Consider the following 21,211-nt stretch of genomic DNA (forward strand, 5'->3'; position numbering starts at 1 on the left):
CCTCATACTCGCCACATACTCACAGGCCAGATCCCTCATGACAGCAGTCCTTCCTCACTGTAAATGTCCCTCCACTTCACAGGCCGTCCTCCCACGGAGCCTACCCCAACATTCTGCATCCTGCTGCCTCCTCGAAACACGTGGACATACTACAATACTCCTTCTGAAATAAATCCCTTTAAGTTCTACTTCCGAGGCCATTTCTCTTCCTGTGGCTAGAGACACACTTGTCACTTCCGTGACTCAACCAGAGCCCAGGAGAGGAAGGGGCCTCTTCCTCCTTCCCAGGCCTCCGTGGGATTCTGCGAAGGACGGTGCTGAGCATATAAACAGATTTTATATGCCACTTGGCCCTGTGATGATCCCTCTCACTTCTTTTCCTCTGAGCATTCATTCCACAGACGTGTGGCCCTGACGATCCACACGGTGGTCCCACGGAGCTGCCGAGGAGCAGGGTGGAAACAGAGCACCCCCTCTGCTCCTCAACATGGCGACGGGGAGGCCTCCCATTCCTAGGCTTCAGACATGAATTAGGAAACTGTCTGCTTTTAGCAGCAACCTAAGTACTGATCATAAAATCAATAAACCATAAGTGATCTGGATTCTGTTTACCTCCGAGAACTCGGCTGTTACTGAGGAACTCGCTCAGCACTTGACAGCATTTTAAAAAATGGTACGCTGCTCGCATTCATTAGGAAACAGAAAACAAAACACTCGGGCACACGAGCAGGGAAATAAAAAGAATGGCAAAACATCATCGCACTATAAGAGCATTTGCATTGCTATGGATCATATGCTGATTTACAGACTTTAATGTTCTGCTAATTTTTTTTCTTTCGCATTCAAACTTAATTATCCGTCTGGGAGGCTGCCGTGCAGTGTGCCCTGGGCTATCACAACCAGGTGCCTGAACATTAAAGTCAATAGCTTCAAGTGTCTCTGCTCGGGAGGTCAAGTTCACACAAGGTTGTTCTGAAGACAGCTTACTCCATCTGAGAGTAAATTTTATTCACGTGGTTTAGGTTCTCTTTGTCTGGCAGCTGCCACAGTTGCACCCTGTCTCTCAGAACTAAGCAGCAGGTTTGCAGCCAGCACCTGACTGACTGATGCACAATGGTCCACCGAGTGACAAAGGCCATTGATGTCACCTCTTCCCCAAGGCAAAGCTGGGATTCTGGGAGCTTCTGGGTAACATTTCTCAGCCTGTAGCTCCAGATACAAAATCACCTCTAAGACAAAACTGCAACAAAACCTTCCTGCATCATGTCCCAAGACTCCACATGTTACCATGTGACAGGTTCAGACATTGGAATTGTTAGGTAATGAGAGACAGGCGACCACAGCACTGCCACCCAACTCCCTCAGTCATGGCCACCTGAAGATCCCCACAGGCCAGAGAAAGGGCCCTGAGATAGGAGAGGCTCTGCTCTGATGATAGGATCTGAGGAAAAGAGGGTGCAACACTCATCCTTCCTCCACTGGAACCCAGAGCTCCATGGAAATCTTTCTCCTGTCCCTGAATGGCTTGCCAGATATGAAAATGACATTCAGCCAGGGTCAGGCCATGCTTTCCCCCAGGGACAAGGCAAGTGCTGTCCTTCCAATAAGCCTGATGTACCTGGCTGCTCTGTACATGGATGAACGGATGGCTGACAGATGACTGATTGATTGATTGATTAATGATAAATAGGAAGGAAGGAAGGAAGGAAGGAAGGAAGGAAGGAAGGAAGGAAGGGAGGGAGGGAGGGAGGGAGGGAGGGAGGGAGGGAGGGAGGGAGGGAGGGAGGGAGGGAGGGAGGGAGGGAGGGAGGGAGGGAGGGAGGGAGGGAGGGAGGAAGGCAGGGACGGAGGAAGGAAGGGAGGGAGGAAGGGAGGGAGGGAGGGAGATACACAGCTCAGCTAAACATACTTCAGAGGGAGACAAATGTCAGTAAGCAGGGCTATCAAAGGTACTGGGCACTTCCAGTCTCTCCAACAACTCAGACCAAAGATGAAAGAGCATGGAGTCTCCTGACTTCTGCCACAGGAACGTGCACCTGACACCACCCAGAACCTTCAAAGAGCAATCTCTGGTCTAACACTCTGCAAGCCCATTAAATTCCAGACTTGGCCACACTGAGAGGAAAGAAAAAAGGCCCTGGCTTCAATTTGATTCCCAAATGGAGACTATTCATTTTAACAGACAGAACTCAAGGAAAACCCTCAAGACAGCCGTTATTTGGAACCAGCCCGAGGCTCAGAGGCACAACCAACCTAGCTCAAGGCCTTGAAGCCCCCCACCTCACGCGCACTTGTGGTTTCTGGTCTGTCTCTTTCCTCTTCCGGATACAAGTGCTTGCCCTTGATGAGGACAGTGATGAAGAGGTAAACAAGGAGAGGTGGCCATGACAGTCCCAGCAGAGGCCGCTCCTCGTGCCACTGAACACATGAGCCAGGCTTAGCAGCAGGCAGAACCAAAACTATACTGAGGAGTGTGACGGCTGTTTCAGGAAGGTAACACAGCAAGGACACACCAGGCAGCTTTGAAAGGAACGCCACTCGAGCTGCTAACCAGAACTTCATCCCACACTTCTTCAGAAGATGACAATCATACTACCTTCCTAACATTAAAAACCGGATTTCCTGCTGGAGGGACGGCTTAGTGGTTAAGGCGTTTGTGCCAGCAAAGCCAAAGGACCCAGGTTCAATTCCCCAGGACCCACATTAGCCATAGGCACAAGGGGGCGCACATGTCTGGAGTTCATTTGCAGTAGCTGGAGGCCTTGGCATGCCCATTCTCTCTCTCTCTCTATCAAATAAATAAAAATAATTTAAAAAGTAGAATTTCCTTCCAAATGGATTTAGAAATATCAGCAACCTTGTTGCCAGCTATCTTTGCACTGCAGATCTCAATGCATGGCCACCCGGAGGTGGAAAGACCTGCAACAGGCTGAGATGAATTCTGTACCTAAATATCCTTCGCTGGGTGACCATCAATCCTAAGTTCCCATTACACCTACACTACACGACAAATCTCCTGACCACTATGATGCAGCGTGCAGCCACGGTAAACAGCCACATCACTCCAATTAGGGAACATTAGCCTATGTTTTTAATTGAAAAATTTATCCCAAGAGTGATTTCTAAGGAGAATTCAAAGTTTGGAATAATCAAGTTCCGTTTATTGTTTAAAGATTAATTAGTTTATCAATTATTATTGGTGAAACAATTTAGTATGTGGGAAGCTTCAAGACAACAGGGCAGACAAATAGGCTGGCCTGATTCACAGTGTTATTGAGCTGGGTGTGGTGGCTCAAGCCTTTAAGCCCAGCACTCGGGAAGCAGAAGTAGGAGAACTGCCATGAGTTCAAGACCACCCTGAGACTATATAGTGGGTTCCAGATCAGCCTGGGCTGGAGTGAAACCCTACCTCGAAAAATGAAAAACAAAAAAACAAACAAAAAGTGTTATTGGGCTAGCCTGATCTTTCCACCCCAACTAGCCTGAAAACTATTACCCTCTTCCTCTCCTCCCTGACACCCCTATTAGTCATTCTTAATCCAAGCAGGTGGCTCTTTGCTATACTAATAACAGACTAATAAGAGAAAGAGGACTGGCACCTAGGTCGTGACTTCTCCTAGACAGTGCCTCTGACAAAGCCCAGTGCTTTGGTGTTAGGGGCTATGAAGTCACATTCTAACCCACAGTGCTGATCTGTAGCACACACCTGAGAGAGACGTGAGGATTGATGGAAACCTACAGAAAACCCAGAACTAGCCACAGGCAAGCCTGCTAAAGCTTCAGATTTTGTTCGTTTTTGTTTTTGTTTTTCAAGATAGGGTCTCACTCTAGCTCAGGCTGACTTCTAACTCAATTCTCCTGGACATCAAATATTTCCATGCAGAAAAACCAAGAGGGTCCATGTGCACAAAACTGTAGGGTCAGAAGGATTCTAGGAACTTTTTGCCTATACTGAGTCTCACTCGCCCTTCCTACTTCCACAAGTCCCCAATATTGACTAGCACTGTTTATCCAACCTGAATTAACTCTACCTTCTCACATTCCAAAAGCCCCTAAATTCTTCAAGACGCCTCAATTCCTGATGGTTTTTGGACAGATGAGTCCTTTTAGAGACAGTCCTGTCCCAGGCAACAAGGGATACTCGGCAAGAATCAGATGGCCACTAGGGTTACTCTTCCACCGGAGGAGTGGGCCTGTGACAGCTGTGAAAGCTGCATTTAAACTGCACTTACCCCCCACACACACACACACACAAAAAGGAAAGTCTGGATAGCAGGAGAGCACTGGCACCCCACTCACTAGGAAAACCCGGGAAAAGGTAATCAATCCATTAGGTTTTTCCTGAACCTGGAGCTGCCATTTTTTCAGTCAGATTAGCTGACCAGCAACCCCCAGGGACTCTCTGGTCTATGCTCCCCACAGGACTGGGGTCACAGGCACGTGTGGCCATGCCTAGCTTTTACCTGGGTGCTAGGGATTTAAGCTCAAGCCAGTCTCTCTCAGGTCCTGGTACTTGCATGGCAAGTACTCTTCCCCACTGAGCCATTTCTCCAGTCTCATGTAATGTTTTCTCTACTAAATGTATTTCCCTCAAGATGGTTTCTTTATTCACATTTTAAAGTCGCCACAAAATCAAGTTTCCAAAAACTGCTTTTTTTTTTTCAGGTAATTATAACCTATGGTAAACTGATTAAACTCATTATTGGTTGTGTGTTAAAATTCACAGCCCCTTTATAGATGCCCAGGCCTGTGAAGACCATCCACAAATTGAACTGCTACTACCAGTCAGTCACTCTGTCTATCTTGGCTTCTCTCTCCTTCTCTTCCTTCCCTTCCTCCCTTTCTCTCCGTGATGGGTTCAGGCAAGTAGTAATGATCTAGATCTTGAAAATAAGTCTCTATGACTCATTAACTTCATCTTCACTGCTAAGTTTTTATAATGAAAACATCAAATACAACAGAGCATAGAACAATCCAGGACTAGAAACAGTATCACGACCCTCTTATCGTTAATCAGCCAATCTCCTTTTACCCATCTACCTCCTCCCTTCCCACCCCCAACTCGGAAGCAACTTCCTCACATCACACTGTCATGTATGAAGACAGAGGCACCTGTCACCTCCAGGGTCACATCATCAGCACAACACATTGCACACAGGGCGTGGGGCCCACACCAAGCCAGGTACCTCAGGACATGGCAGGCATAATGTGATGTGTGACATCCAAAAGCAGTTGCACGGAGTGCTAAGCTTTCTTAAGTAAATAGTAATGGGTTTCTATTTGCTTAAACTCTGTTGTATAGATAAGAGACTATATAAGCAATGAAAAACTTCCAGCTCAGGAAATCTCTTCCCTTTGTTTCTTTTCTTCTAACAAACAACTTTAATTCTAGGTGTACTTTTTTATTCCTCATAAATTTTTCAATCAGTACTTCAGTATTAAAAGTCCAATTTAAAGTGATTTTTCTTCAGAAATAAGAGGACTATGACAGGAAGAAAAATAAACTTTAGCAAAAACAGTCTTTTAATCACACTATCAAGAGGGTGTGGTGAACCCTAAGTGGCAGATTAAGAGAAATAAAGTAGGAATACTTCCCAGTGAATTTGGCACAGTTCAGATGTATAGGAAGAGCTCTGACACGCAAGAGTAGCATGCAAGATTTGAGAAGATTAAGACCTAAAACTGATAAGTACACTTACCTTGTAGCTGCCTAGGCTGTACGATGGAATAAGCTCCTGTCGGCTTCCAGATAGCTGAGGGGAAATAAGGGGGGATTAGCATTCCGCGTGGAAATGCATGGAAGAGTCTAGAAAGAGCAGGACTTTAGAAACGGGGAGTCAAGCCAGAGGGAGCAGGGAAGCTATAAAGACCACGGCCGATGATGACTGGCCTTGGGGACGTGCAAGCCGTTGAGCTGGTGATTAGCCATTCCCCATGGAGGTTTCCATCAGGAGTGGACATCCACTTGGTATTGAGGTGTGCCTGGCCAGGCCTGAGCAGCAGACTTCTCACTGGGTGACCTTCACAATTTAAGGAGCCCAGGTTACTGTGGCCTGAGCTCTTGCTGAGAACTGATACCAAACAGAGTCATCAACTATGTACCTTAAACTACAGGATCCCAAATACCAAATTGATGCATATGTCAGTGTATGTGTGTGTGCACATGGGTGTGGAGGCCCAAAGCTGGTGGGTGTCTTTTTCATCACTCTGTACCTTTGTTTATTTATTTATTTATTTATTTACTTATTTATCGAGACAGGGCCTCTCGCTAAACCCAGAGCTCACGATTCAGCGAGACCAGCTACCAGTGAGTCCTAGCACTTGCTGTGTCGGCCTCTCTACACCAGGATCACAGACATGTGCTATCATAGTTGGCTTTGACACAGGGGTTGGGGATCTGAACTCAGGTCTTTGTGTTTGTACAGGAAGTGCTTTCCTGGCGAGCCATCTCCCCAGACCCAGGGATCAGTAGATTTTAATATACTACTTTCTGCAAACGGAGAGAAAAGTGGCCTGGAATTAAAGTGGCATTTCTATGTGTGTGACAGCAGACCCAGTCATCCGGCCTGAGGTGGTGAGTGACGTCATCCAGGTCGGCCTGGTCCGTGGGCTCCCCAGCAGAAAACCCTTCCTGCCCCTCCCAGATCTCCCCTCGGGCTCTGCAGCAACTGTTGTCTGCCACACACTTTGCGCTCTGACTTTGCCACAAGAGCACTCAGAACAAAAGTACACTATTTTTCACGTTTACATCCTTATCAAAAATGAGGAAGACATACATCAATCTATGAGTCATGAGCATATTTCTTTGCCAAGAATTATTCCAATGCTTAATATACATATAAACTATCTCTACTTTTTAAAAATATGAACCTAGGGGCTGGAGAGATGGCTTAGTGGTTAAGCGCTTGCCCATGAGGCCTAAGGACCCTGGTTCAAGGCTTGATTCCCCAGTACCCACCTAAGCCAGATGCATGAGGGGGTGCATGCATCTGGAGTTCGTTTGCTGGAGGCCCTGGCAAGCACATTCTCTCTCTCTCTCTCTCTCTCTCTCTCTCTCTCTCTCTCTCTCTCTTTGCCTCTTTCTCTCTCTGTCACCCTCAAATAAATAAATAAAAATAAAAAAACATGAACCTATGCCACAGCTACGAAGCAAAACCTGACCTGTCTTACTCACGCATACTACCCCAGATGGTCTTCAAGTGACTGGTTTGCAAACCTATTCCAGACTCTCAGATTTAAAATAACTTAAGCTGTGTGAGGTGGCACACACCTTTAATCCCAGCACTTGGGAGGCAGAGGTAGGCAAATTGCTGTGAGTTTGAAGCTATCCTGAGACTACATAGTGAATTCTATACAGTTCAGCAAGGCTAGAGCGAGACCCTACCTCAAAAAAAAAAAAAAAAAAAAAAAACCAAATAAATAAAACACAGAAAATGAATTCCTTGCCCTGGGAATTCGGGTAAACTCGGTTTTAGTCCCACACATATTTATATATTTATGACCCAAGTGGGTGCTGGGCTGGATGGTGGGAGGAGGAATGAACAACGGGTCAGCAGCAGCCCACAGGTGAGCTCCCTGGCTCCAGCATTAGACGGGGGGTGGGGGGGAGCACAGGTGTGACAGGCGTGGGACAGTCTGCTGAGATCAAGGGGGGCAAACAGCATCCAGCAGGAGGCAAGAAGGCAGGCCCCGGGCAGCAGCATACTCACCCGGTGCACATTGGGAGAGCTGATGCTCCGCCTGTTCAGCTTTCCTTTCCCTGTCAACTGCTCCTTCACGGTGACTTCCTGAGGATCAGGAAACACCAAGAAGAAAGGCCTGTGAGACACGCGCCCAAAGCGACACTGAGACAGCAGGCCCTCCCCATTCTTGAAATAACGCCATGAACACAAGACAGAATAGCCCCGTTATGACCACGGTGGGTTAGTAAAGGGTAATACACTTTTCCAAGCTCAGATATTCATCGTGCTAAATTCCAAACAGGCAAGCACAGAACTAGACTGGGCTGGCCTCCCCTCCCACAGAGCTGCTGATCACGGACTGACCTGGCGGAGGCGATCTAAAGTCAGGAGGTTCTCCACAGCCAGCACACTCCGGAGGTACTTTTCCATATACGCCTCAGAGTCGGCAGACGCCGGGTTTTCCATGTTAGTGGCCATCCTTGCTAATGCCTCTCGTTCCTCCACGCCCTGGGCATCCTGGAGGACGGAATGATGCATACTGAACTACGCTGCCGAAGAGAAGGTTACAGAAGCTTCCTGATAGACATGCACATTGGCAGATGCCACTTTGCCATCAAGCTTTTGGAACGCAAGCCGCATTTACCCAGAACTTATGAGCTGATGATTAGAAAAGGGGTTTAGGGGCCCATCCTTCTGCCTGGCTGCTGGCTGGTGAGTGCCTTCACTCGCAAGTGTATTGATCCTGTCCAGCTGTCCTTCATCAGCCCTGGAACCATGTTCTCTTAGCCTTCCTGTGTGGGGTGAAGACCAGCGGCTCTCCAAAAGCCTCCAGGCCTTCAGTGCTGGATGGGGACTGCTGAGGCCACACGAACAGAACAGCTACTGAGTTTCTTGGCTCTCAAGCCTGTGGATAGCTATTGTTGGAGTGCTATGAGCTAATCCAACAAACTACCTTTTTAATACAATAAAAGGGGGGGGGGGTGGAGAGATGGCTTGCAGTTAAGGCACTTTCCTGCAAAGCCTAGTGACCCAGGTCGATTCCCCAGTTCTCCCGTAGCCAGGTACACATGGTGGTGCATGCATCTGGAGTTCGTTTGCAGTGGCTGGAGGACCTGGTGCACCCATTCTCATTCTCTCTCTCTCTCTCTCAAATAAATAAGTAAATAAATAAATAAAAATATTATCTAAAAGAAAGAAGAGGGGTTTATCTGGAAGGCTAGCTAGCTACGGGACAGCTGAAACAAGCATCACTAACACGGTCACTCCCCGTTCAGCTTCCCCTGCAGCACACTCACTATTTCACTCACTCCTGGTCAGAGAGGACGCTGCAGGCAACCAGAAATGGAGCCACCAGGACAATAGTTCTAAGACCAATGGGGCCAGAAAGGAGCGAGAAACTGGCATGACCAACTAGACAAGGGAGAGGAAGGGACCCAACAGCCCCAGTGGGACACTGATGCAGTACAGAAAAGGAAGTGGAAAGAGACAGGACCTCAGCTGCCACCAATGAACCTGGCACAGACACATGGACACACTCCAATGCCTTCTGGATCCTCCTCCCTGAAACAGCAGTGGCCAAAGGCCCAGAACAACATAGACAAATCTCGCTGGCGTGTGCCCTCGGAGAGCCGCCTGCTCCACTGGCATCCGAGCGCCATGGAGAGACTGTGGCAATGTACTGAATTATTCCAGAGAAAATGGCTTCATCACAAATTTGTCCCAGGGAATATTGGATGCTTTCTTTACTTTTTTTTCTTTAATTTTTTTGTTCATTTTTATTTATTGAGAGTGACAGAGAAAGAGGGAGAGAGGTAGATAGGTAGAGAGAGAGAATGGGCATGCCAGGGCTTCCAGCCACTGCAAACGAACTCCAGATGTGTGCGCCCCCTTGTGCATCTGGCTAACGTGGGTCCTGGGGAACCAAGCCTTGAACCGGGGTCCTTAGGCTTCACAGGCAAGCGCTTAACTGCTAAGCCATCTCTCCAGCCCTTTCTTTACTTTTTTGCCCAATTTTTTTTTACAAATTTCTTTTTTTTTTTCAAAAAATTTTTTAAAATACATCTACCTCACAGAGTTCTTTCATACTTTGTTAATTTTTATTTATTTATTTGACAGCAACAGACACAGGAAGAGAGAGAGAGAGGGAGGGAGGAAGAATGGGCGCACCAGGGCCTCCTGACACTGCAAACGAACTCCATATGCATGCGCCCCCTTGTGCATCTGGCTAACGTGGGTCCTGGGGAATCGAGCCTTGAACTAGGGTCCTTAGGCTTCACAGGCAAGCGCTTAACTGCTAAGCCATCTCTCCAGCCCTACAAATTTCATTTTTATTTATTTATCTGAGAGGGGAAGAGGAGGAAAGAGAGAGAGAGAATGGGAGTGCCAGGGGTTCCAGCCACTGCAAATGAACTCCAGATGCATGCGCCCCTTGTGCATCTGGCTTACGCGGGTCCTGGCAAATTGAACCAAGGTCCTTTGGCTTTGCAGGCAAATGCCTTCACTGCTAAGCCATCTCCCAAGCCCCTGAATTTCTTATAATGATATCAAAACCCACAAAAGCAGACAGGCCTGGTGGTGAAAGCCTGTAAGCCCAGCTACTTGGAGGCTAAAGGTGGAAGGATTGCAAGTTCAAGGGCAGCTCAGGCAAATCAGTGACACTCTGTCTGGAAACAAAAGGAAAGCTGAGGATAATGGTCACTGGTAGAGTTTTGCTAGCACACACAAAGCCCTGGATTCAATCTCCAGTATGTTCAAAATGTCATCAGCCATAAGAAACTTGAACTTTATATTCAGGTAAGGCGAAAATATAAGCTCTTCCAATTAATTTTAAGATACTACCAATTATGAGGCATTCTAACATTGCAGTCCAAAAGCTCAGAGAGTGCAGTTTGAGCTCTGGTGGGTTCCTGCTTGCTCACGGCCCTGGCTGTTGGGTGGTTTCTCTCTGCTTGGGTCCATGAGAGGGAACCAGCTTCTTTCACCACTGATGGGACATCCCCTGGATCAGTAAGCTTGACATAAACTCCTTCCTCCCATGAACTGTCTGGTTGGATGTTCATTCCAGCAATGTGGCGCTGACTACAATACTCCCTAAAACTAGAACTAGATTTGTCTAGACTAGCTAACCAACAAGCACCAAAAATTCTCCTAGCTCCACCTACCCCAGCAGTGGGATTACAGGTCTGGCTTTAAAAAATTTTTTTTCTTTCTTTCTTTCTTTGTGCAGAGGGGGCAGAGGAAGAGGGTGGGAGGGAAGAAGAGAGAGGGAGAATAAGCACACCATGGTCTCTTGCCTCTGAATACAAACTCCCGATGCATGCTCCACTTTGTGCACATGGCTTTACATGGGAGCTAGGGAATTGAACCCAGGCTGGCAGGCTTTGCACGCAAGCACCTTAACCACCGAGCAATCCCCCCAGCCCCAGATATGGCTTTTAAATGGGTGACAGGGAACCAAACTCGGGTCTTCATGCTTGCACACAAAGCATTTTACACCTAGGGAGCTCTTGCCCTAGCCCAAAAATCAGAATTTTTTAGGCCACAAATACATCATACTATGAATTAAGATTAGCGAAGTCCTCTGAATCTACAGCATTTCCCTACACAGACATCTCACTTAGTGTATACTTCTTGGGTAGACTGCTTTTCGGGAAGTTCATTCTTTTACAGTGTTTATTTTTAGCGTATTCAAATCCCATATGGTTCTTCACCTCTGGAATGTTGGAGACAATTTCAAAAGTCACTCCACAGCCTGGAATAGAGCTTCGATGAGACATCTTTTTTAGGAGACTCTGAGCAAAACCCTAGGGTGGAAAAAAAAAGTCAAGATAGAAGATAGCATTACCTACCTCAAAAATTCTGTTCACTTTTATAAAGAGATAAAACAAAGTATACTGCGCTCACTCTACGCAAAGGAGACGGTGTACTTCCAACATAAGCATGTGAAATCCCTCTCACCGCATTCACTTTCCTCCACTGCCTCCTGCTATGCAGAACCATCTAGCTAATGGCCGCAAAGGTGTGTGTGGGTCCTGTGCCTACCATGGGCAAAGCACAGACCCAACGTCTAGAAGCTGCCACCACGCATCTGGATACACTTTACTTCACTGCTAAGGAAGACACAACAAAATGACCTTCTAACTGGAAGCAAGGACTGGTGACGCTTACACTGTTCTTCCCTAGCACGATGGACATCTTGTACTATGAATATTGACAAGTTCAGGCATTAAATTCTTGACCAATGCAGGATCGTTATGAAGAATGATTTTAGAGTGCCTGGTCATTGTTTATGCTGACTGAGCTCTTTGCAGTTAGGAATTGAGCTGTCGAATTAATGCACAGATGACTCATTTGGAGATGCTGCGAAGACGGAACATCCTGCAGAGGTTGGAGAGAGCAGCGGAGAGGGCGGAATACAATTGTTGAATAAAGATAAGGGGAATGAACAGGAAATACGAAAGGCGTCTTTCTCCCCACACAAAACAGGAGGTAAGACCCAAAAGAAAGAGGACAACTAAGCCACTTGGTAACAAAAATACATCATTTTGCAATACTACCTAATAAAAATTTATTTCCTCACCGGGCATGCTGGCACATGCCTTTAATTCCAGCACTTGGGAGGTAAAAGTAGGAGGATCGCTGTGAGTTCGAGGCCACCCTGAGGCTACACAGTGAATTCCAGGTCAGCCTGAGCTAGAGTGAGACCCTACCTCAAAAAAAAAAAAAAAAAAAAATCCTCTCAGTGATCTCTGGCTAATTCTTGCAAGAGCTTTTATAATGCAAAGGGAGGGTTTATTTCATCCTTCCATGACCCTAACTTTGGCCTTGCATGTGGAGCCCAGGCTAGGCACACCACGGGCAAAGCCACCCTTTCTGAATGGGGGTGGAGGAGCCGTGACTGTTGCCACTACCTAACTTTTCTGCTTACACATCTGTGGCGCTGACTTGAATATATTAGTCATGTTCTTCTCATAAAGCAGCAACTTATGGGGATGAGATCTGAGACTGAGGGGCAAACAGCGTTCCTCCAAATACTTCCTCATCATTTTGGCCAAGAAGCAGTGTGGCGACACGCTGCCTCTACCCACTAGCAAGGGGGCACCATCACCTCACAGTGTGCTCTGTGAGCCAAGCAGGGTGTAAGGCCTGGCAGTCAGAATGGCTAATCAAGAATGGAAAATCACTCTTCAAGATGCTCCCCGAGAGCCCCATGTCCCTCTCCACGCTTTCCAGACTTCCCAGAACACGGAGACAGCGGCAATGAGTGGGAGACACACATCCAAGTCCGTAGCTAACCCCGTGCCCCAAGTTTTATTGATGCTGGACAGGCAAGCGAAAGAGCTGAAATTTTAACAGCATTACCGCCAGTCTTCATTTCAAAGATTGATATCAGCATGACATTTAGGACTAAAGATTAATTTTTAGGGGTGGAGATTACATCTGGGAGTCTGTCAACCATGACTGTGCTCTTTTAAATGAAAAGATTGCTTTCATCTCTACTGGTTTTAGTTAACGTGCCCGAGGAGGCCTCACAAAGGGGAGGGGAGACAGCTAACAAGGGTTCCAGAATCAGCATCAAATCCTCGCATGTGCAAAAACGAGTAACATGACCGGAGAGTCTCCACCAGCCACTTCATGGGGAATGAGGTCTTTCGTAACTCGGCACCACCTCCTCTGGCGATTGTGGTCCACTGGGCCAGCTCTGCACTTCCCATGGTGCCCAGTTGCCCCACCCTTCCTTCCTGACCCCTCCTGCACATGCATGTCCTCCTCTCTGAGGGGCAGCTAAGCACTCCCCTGCCTGCCCAGTGGTCTATAAAGTACCCACTCAAATGCGCCCACCCTCGGGAGCCCTCCTCACCTCCAGGGCCAGCATTTCGTTATCACAACTCTCTGCACATGGCAAGTAGCTCTACACCAGCTCTCAGCATCATACAGAGGAGGACCCTGCCTACGCACCTCCACGTGCAAATGGATTCTAGCTCTTTAAAGACCTAGAATATTCCCTACTGGTGTTTTTGTTGTTGTTTAACACCAAAGCCAGATGGATGAATTAAAGATGTGAAGAAAGAAAAGTCTCGGAATAGAGGGGTGAGCAGTCCCATACTAATGAATGGACAACTGGCCGGGCAGGGAGCCTCCTAGGTTGCATGACTGGAAGAGCAGACAACAACAAAACCACTGGGCTTCCCTGCTAGACATCCTTCATGAATCTGCCCTCAGACTCGTGTGCCTGGGAGGAGGACGAGGTATCATGTCTACGAACCAATCAATGCAGCATGGTGTAGGGCAACCACCACCTGGGAAATCCACAGCTCTGAGCTCCACAGGCCATGTCTGGACGGAGGACAACAGTGATCCCTCCACAACCGGCCTGTGGTTAATCATTACCATGACTGAGACTGGAGCCTCACCTGACGGCCATGGACGTGGACACAAATCCTCTTGCGGAGGACCAGCTGCATGTCCGCGGGATGGCTGAGCTGCACCGTCACCCGCACGATGAGGAACACGCGCTCATCGGCAGGCGTGCCTTTGCTGAGCTGCGGGCAGCTGTGCACCGCCGAGTCCCAGGAGGCCTCTGCTTTCACCTGCGGAGGAGGCAGAGGACAGCACTTTGCTCCCACCTGCAAACCACACAGACCCTCTCAAGCAACACACGGCGGCTTGGGCAGTTCTCACAGGAAAAAAAAAAATGATGGACCATGAGGGTGTAGCCTTTGCATCTTAGTCTGCGAAGTACAGATTTTGGCTGGGCCTGCCTGTTGTTAATTACTTTAAATTTTTTTTTGTTTATTTTTATGTATTTATTTGAGAGGGACACAGAGAGAGAAAGAGGCAGATAGAGAAAGAGAATGGGTGCGCCAGGGCCTTCAGCCACTGCAAACAAACTCTAGTGTGCGCACCCTTGTGCATCTGGCTAATGTGGGTCCTGGGGTATTGAGCCTCAAACCAGGGTCCTTAGGCTTCACAGGCAAGTGCTTAACCACTAAGCCATCTCTCCAGCCTGTTAATTACTTTTATCTTTAAAACTACTCAAGCTCAGAGTGAGACCCTACCTCGAAAAACCAAAAAAAAAAAAAAACTACTCAAGCTGGGTATGGTGGCGCATGCATTGAATCCCAGCACATGGGAGGCAAAGGTAGGAGGATGGCTGTGAGCTCAGGGCTAGCCTGAGACTACACAGTGAATTCTAGGTCAGCCTGGGCTACAGCGAAACCCTACCTCAAAACAACAACAAAGAACAACAAAAATACTGAAGAGCTGGGGAGATGGCTTAACAGTCAAAGGCACTAGCTTGCAAAGCCTGTCAGCCCCTCCTTTGCTTTTCTGAAAGAAGGGTCTCACTCAGTAGCCCAGACTGGCCTTGAACTCACAATCCTCCTAACTCAGCTTTCCAAGTTCTGGCATTAGAGGTATGTAGCACCAGGCCTGGCTTTCTTTTTCTGCTTCATTTCTCAAATATTTTTATTTATTTGCAAGCAAGGGGGGCAGAGAATGGGCATGCCATATGCCCCTTTGTGCTTTACATGGGTATCTGAGAAGGCCACACCATCAAGCTTTGCAAACAAGTGCCTTTAACCACTGAACTGTCTCTCCAGCCCCATTTTTATGCTTCTTAGAGAAATCTTTATGAAAGAATTGCAAAGCTTTAAAAGCCTAACACAATGCCCTTTTAGCTCCCTGTTAGATCATGGAATCAAATGCCATTGCTCAGGGTTGAGAGCAGGGCATAGCTATGACCACCATACACCAATGCTATCCACACTGACTTGGATCTCTGGCCAGGAAAGGAAGCAAGAAGACAAACGGGCACAATGTGGGAGGCACAGTGGGGAATTTTCATATGTTGAGAAACATTAGGTGCTGAAATGACGGCCTTGCTGACTGTTTTCAAGGGCTCCTGGGAAGGCTGAGGAAATCCTAAGATCTTCTGCACTTACGTCGACCTACCTCTCCATCGTGGTGCTTTACAATCTGAAGCTCAAAGAACTCTTCTTCTTCTTCCCCAGTCAAGGTAGCATCCCACCCGCCAGCTTCCGGGTCATCGAGATTATCCTGAGAGCTGAAGTCATCCGCTGAAAGCAAAAAGCTCCATTAAACACTGAGGTCAGTTTCAAGGACAACCCCCACCAGCTGAACTTTGCTACGCTTATTAGTGAAGTTCTTCTGCCTCAAATCTCACATGCTGACTGTCCTGCAACCTCAAGTGATGCTGGTGACCATGTAACAGTTCACAGATCTTGGAGATAGAATGCACTTCAAGAAATTATCCATGCTGCTCCCCACGTGCTGTATTTTACGTGGGAGACAGACAAAGCCAAGACGGTTACACAAGGCCTGCTCATGAACATTCACAGAGGGTTAAATTCAAGTTCCCTACCTCCTCATGCACTTAAGAAATGAGAAATAAGCCAGGCGTGGTGGCGCACACCTTTAATCCCAGCACTGGGAGGCAGAGGTAGGAGGATCACTGTGAGTTCAAGGCCACCCTGAGACTCCATAGTGAATTCCAGGTCAGCCTGGGCTAGAGTGAGACCTTACCTCAAAAAACCAACCAAAAAAAACGAAAGAAAAAGAAAAAAAGAAATGAGAAATAAATGACAGCAAGTCCGGCTAAGAACTGGCAGCTCCTGCCAGAAACTGCACATGGTCCAGTGGTCACTCAGTCCCCAAACCCAACCTCCAACTTGCCCATCCATATGGAGCTTGTGACTGGCCATGGAAAGCAACTAACTTGCATGGACCACAGACGTGAACAGAGATGAGCAAAATCCCAATTGCCTCTTCAGACACCCAGGCTAAAGTGGTTTCTATACGCAAGGCAGTTCTACTTATCAGGTAAGAAGGAGATTCTGGCATTTTCAAGAAAATGGGTGGAACTGGAGACAGCTTGTCATGTTAAGTGAAATAAAAATCAAAATACAAATATCCCTTGTTTTCTCTATAATAGGACATGAAAGTAGAAGGGGTCTGTGGGTGCAGGAAGAGTCTTAAAAGAAAGGGAAGGGCAGGGGAACAAGAGAGGGTAATAGGAGTAAAAAAAAAAAAAAAACAAATACCATGTTTTCTCTCATACGTGAAATCTAAATCAGTCTACCTACCTGCCTGTCATGAAAGCAGGGAGGAACTATTTGGGGAAGGAAGGAAATCAGCTACAGGAGTAAAGGAGGACAAGGAGAGTAATGGGGAGGAACAAATATGAACAAAGTATAATGTTATATATAATGTGGAAAAATGTCATAGTGAAACCATTACCTTATATGCTAAAACAAGCAACTAACTTTAGAAATTAGAAGAAGAAAACACACTTAGGCTAACAAGTCTTCCTAAAGTTCGTCCCCCCTCCCACTTTCTTATAACCCTGCCTCTCACCTATCTAGGAAGCCCAGCATAAGAACAGACCAGAGTCAGCCTCGGCCTCCAGGTTCAAGAGCACACGGGCGGACAGAATTGCAGCAGCCCTTAAACAACGCCCACCCTGCTAGACGGACACACGGTGGGAGTGGCCTGGTATTTCTCTTTGTGTGAGTTCAGGGACACAGGATACTGGACGCTCAGGAGTTGGAACTCACGTCCACAGAGGCCACCCTAGTCTGTCTGTTTAGGGGAGTTAGCTGTAATGGTGGCCCTTCTGCAGAAGTGTCAGGAGCTCACTGTCACTTCTAACTTATTTTTAGCTCCCTAACCTATCTTTCCATTTTCTACAGCCCCTGCTACAGGCAGGAATCGTGGGAGGGGCAGGGAAACAACACTTATTTACAAAAATAAAAAAACAGGCAACGCTGGGATGAATTCACAGGAACTCATGGAAAAGGTGATGAATTCATTAAGTAATACAAATCAAACATTGTATCCCCAGTTATTAGTCCTCTCCAAAGATGTCAACCCTAGGAGTTAAAGTAAATAATACTTTTAATATTTAAAAAAAAACCACCTGACTACCATCCTAAACTGACGGGAGAACAAGCAGGTTCAAAGAAGCGGGGCTGCAACAACAGCGGAAGTGAGAAGCCATGATATATGCCTGTCGTGCCACAAACGTAAGTCTTCAAACAGCTCCTTCTCTGCCCAGCATCAAGTATGCGGCAGACGGCACTGACTTGGCCTCAAACAGCAGCAGCCCAAGGACACAGGTGGATAGAACTGAGATAGCACGGTGGTTAAAGGCTCTTGATTGCAAAGCTTGCCAGTCTGGATTAGATTTCTCAGTAACTGCATAAAGCCAGACACAGCAAAGTACCATGTGCTTCTAGAGTTCATGTGCAGTGGCAAGAGACCCTGGTGTGTTCATTCACGTTTTGTCTCCTCTCCTCTCCCAGTCCTTCTCTCTAGTAAATATTTTAAAGTGTCAGTCACTAGTTCATCAAGTCATGCCTTCCGAAGCCATTCTAACTTACCATTTAAGTCAAGGAATATAACAGGAATGTGGGTTTCCATCCCAGGCACTGGGGTCCTGAAACATGAAGCACAGACGACACCTCAAAGAACACTCTCAGAAACACACACTTGGGGACTCAGCCCTCAGAGTTACTACAGATCCAGGTGACAATGACCTTGGCACTAATAGCATTATAAGGTGAGGAAGTTCAGGGTCAACACTAAGGGCTGCTTGCTAAACTCTGACATCAAGCTCAGTTCTACAGACTCACATGTTTACTGTAAAATACCAAATTATGTACTTATGGACTTCTTGGAATTTAACTTGCTATTTTTTTAAATTTTGTTTATTTATTTGACAGAGAAGGGAGAGAGAGAGATTGGGCACGCCAGGGCCTCCAGCCACTGCAAATGAACACAAGGTGTGCATCCTCTTATGCATCAGGCTAATGTGGGTCCTGGGGAATCGAACCTTGGTTTTTGTTTTTGAGGTAAGGTCTCACTCTAGCTAAGGCTGACCTGGAATTCACTATATAGTCTCAGGGTGGCCTCGAACTCATGGTGATCCTCCTACCTCTGCTTCCCGAGTCCTGGGATTACAGGTGTGCACCACCGCACCCGGCTCACAATTTTCTTATGACAGGGCATTCTTTTCAGAGAATGAGTGATCCATTTTTTTAAGTGCTAAGTGCAGTGGTACTAAATATTGATTTAAGTTCTCAGAAATCCTAATTACTTTTGGCCAGTAACAATATTATTTAATAAAACAATCTTAGGCCACAGTTATTCATCTTATGAAAATAATTTAACAGTTGTTTCAACTCCAACCACTGTTATCTCATGATGGACTACATCTCCCACTAACTGAAGGATATGTGAAAAGGAAAGACAGGAGAGCCTCCAGACCTTCAGAAGACACACTGGGGGTTCCTACCATTCTGCTGGCGCCCCTGGAATGCCACTGCCAACAGAGGGCACCATCACCGCATTTCGTTCCTCAGTCAGAGTCAGCCGCATCTCTAGGAGCTGCGCCTCACGGTCAGTGTCATCCTCCGTTTTGTCTGAAAGACAAGAAAGAGGTGGGGCCACCTTTAATCTCAGCACTCAGGAGGCAGAGGTAGGAGGGTCGCTGTGAGTTCGAGGCCACCCTGCGACGCCATAGTGATTTCTAGGTCAGCCTGGGCTAGAGTGCAACCTTCCCTCAAAAAACCAGGGGAAAAAAAAAAAAAGAGGGTTAGGTCCAGACGTCCCCCTTACTGTTTCCATGGCTGTCCTGAGTAAACACTGGTCTCCCAGAGTCAACGGGGAGCAAAGAGACAAAGTGCAGGCCGTGGGTGCAGGACAGGATGTTCTGACCCAGGTCCCAGCTCTTGCCGCTTCCGACAAGCATCTTTCACATAGTTGTTTGTTTGTTCATTAGGTGGAAAGAGAGAGAGAATGGGTGTGCCAGGGCCTCCAGCCACTGCAAATGAACTCCAGACGCATGCGCCAGCTTGTGCATCTGGCTTACGTGGGCCCTAACCACTAAGCCATCTCTCCAGCCCCTACACGGTTATTTTTGAGGGATGGTGTATGCTTTGGCCACTGTATTCTCATTCTCTCTCCTCTCTTGAGCTCTACCCCCTCTCTCTGAGAGATACAGCAAGGCATCATTAAAAATGGGTAAGTTGTTTTCTGGAAGGATACGAGCCAAGCCAGGAGGGATGAGCATATACTGTTTCACCCCCCATTCGCTTGACTCTTTAGCTGGTTACAAACGGTTAGTCATGTGTTCCCTGGGGAAGGGCAATACTCGGCTTCCTCTTCCTACCCTGTTTACTGACAAGCTTCTGCAGCTGTTGATCCAAGTACTCCTGATGTTTCGTTAATGCGTTAAGCCATTTCCTACGCAGCCTTTCCAAATCCCGATCCTAGAAGAAAACAAGGGAAGCCACACTTAGCAGAGTGTCAAGGCAACATATCTGAGATGCACTAACTTACTTTACTTGAACGTGAGTGGAAAATGTAAAGCAGCAGGCAGTATTTCCTCCCTGCCTCCCTCTCTCTTGCCCTTCTTTTTCTTCCTTCCTTGTGCTATTTTTGAGACAGACTGCCGTGTAGCCTGGGCTGTCCTTGAACTCTACATGTAGCCAAGGAGGACCTTGAACTCCTAATTCTCCTGCCTCCACATCACAAATGCTGGGATTACAGGCAAGGACCACCATACCTGGTTTACGAGGTGCTGGGGATCAAACCCAGGGCTTTGTGCATGACAGGGGAGCACTCTACCAGCTAAACCACATCCCTAGCTCAACTTGCGGCAGTTTCTCACCAACACTACCAGGCGACTCAACCCACAATCAGATCAGAAACTCTCGACACAGGAAGCACTCGGTTCTAGAGTGGGACTCTCCAAAGAGCGATCCCAGGTACCCAGAACCAGTTCTGTTTCTATGTGCTGAACTCCAAGCACTAGAAATGAAGATCTTCCATGAGGTCTCTTTGCTGGACAAACCTCACAAATTATCAACCGTCCCCAGATTCACACACCCCACAACCCGCAGAAGAATGGCTCAATCTTCTCTCTGAGCCACTGATCCTGGGTGCCTGGCAAGGCTCTTGAAAACAACAACAGACAAAGGTTTTGCCCCTCGTTTTTGTGTACTTGGAAGGTGGGGGTGAGATGAGACAGACTAATCTCCACCAGTCAACACCTGCAAGCGCGCCAACCTGGCCTCATTTCCTTTGGTAATGCGGTTAGAGACAGGGCAGGTCAGTGGAATGCTGCCCGTGTCGTGTGTCTGGATTTCACTAGGGCACTTAACCAAATAGCCCGTGACATTCTTGTGGACAAGCTGGAGAAACGTGCAACGCATCCATTCCGAGTGGAATCACAGAGGACTCAAATATCATATCCAAAGAACAGTGATTAATGGGATAATGTCAGCTCAAGAGAAGTTTCAATTGTGGTGCCCCAGGACTCGCCGTTTAACTGGAGTGCATGCAATGTTTTTTATCAGGGACTTATAGGCAGGCAGACACGTCTATCAAATTAGGGTGATGCAGAGCCGGGAGAGTGACTACAGTGGATGACATAATCAGGCTCCAGAGAGCTCAGGCAGTCCTCAAGATGACTAACAGAATGAAACTTCATAGGCATAAACAAAACC

At 47.3% G+C, this 21,211-nt stretch overlaps 1 protein-coding gene across 2 annotated transcripts in view; it reads right to left on the bottom strand.

Annotated features, from left to right (window-relative positions):
- Kif13b (kinesin family member 13B) overlaps window positions 1-21,211 on the bottom strand; it is a 190,449-nt gene that overhangs the window by 35,024 nt on the left and 134,214 nt on the right. For both annotated transcript variants that reach the window (XM_045131922.1, XM_045131921.1), the window contains exons 27-35: window positions 19,873-19,972; window positions 18,997-19,123; window positions 18,083-18,138; window positions 15,636-15,760; window positions 14,096-14,272; window positions 11,393-11,485; window positions 8,046-8,198; window positions 7,710-7,787; window positions 5,700-5,753 (exon numbers count right to left, since the gene is read on the bottom strand). In XM_045131922.1, coding sequence (XP_044987857.1) covers window positions 5,700-5,753; window positions 7,710-7,787; window positions 8,046-8,198; window positions 11,393-11,485; window positions 14,096-14,272; window positions 15,636-15,760; window positions 18,083-18,138; window positions 18,997-19,123; window positions 19,873-19,972 — 963 coding nt within the window. The remainder of the gene's footprint in view (window positions 1-5,699; window positions 5,754-7,709; window positions 7,788-8,045; window positions 8,199-11,392; window positions 11,486-14,095; window positions 14,273-15,635; window positions 15,761-18,082; window positions 18,139-18,996; window positions 19,124-19,872; window positions 19,973-21,211) is intronic.

Source organism: Jaculus jaculus, chromosome 12, assembly GCF_020740685.1.
Source record: "Jaculus jaculus isolate mJacJac1 chromosome 12, mJacJac1.mat.Y.cur, whole genome shotgun sequence".
Classification (NCBI taxonomy): domain Eukaryota; kingdom Metazoa; phylum Chordata; class Mammalia; order Rodentia; family Dipodidae; genus Jaculus; species Jaculus jaculus.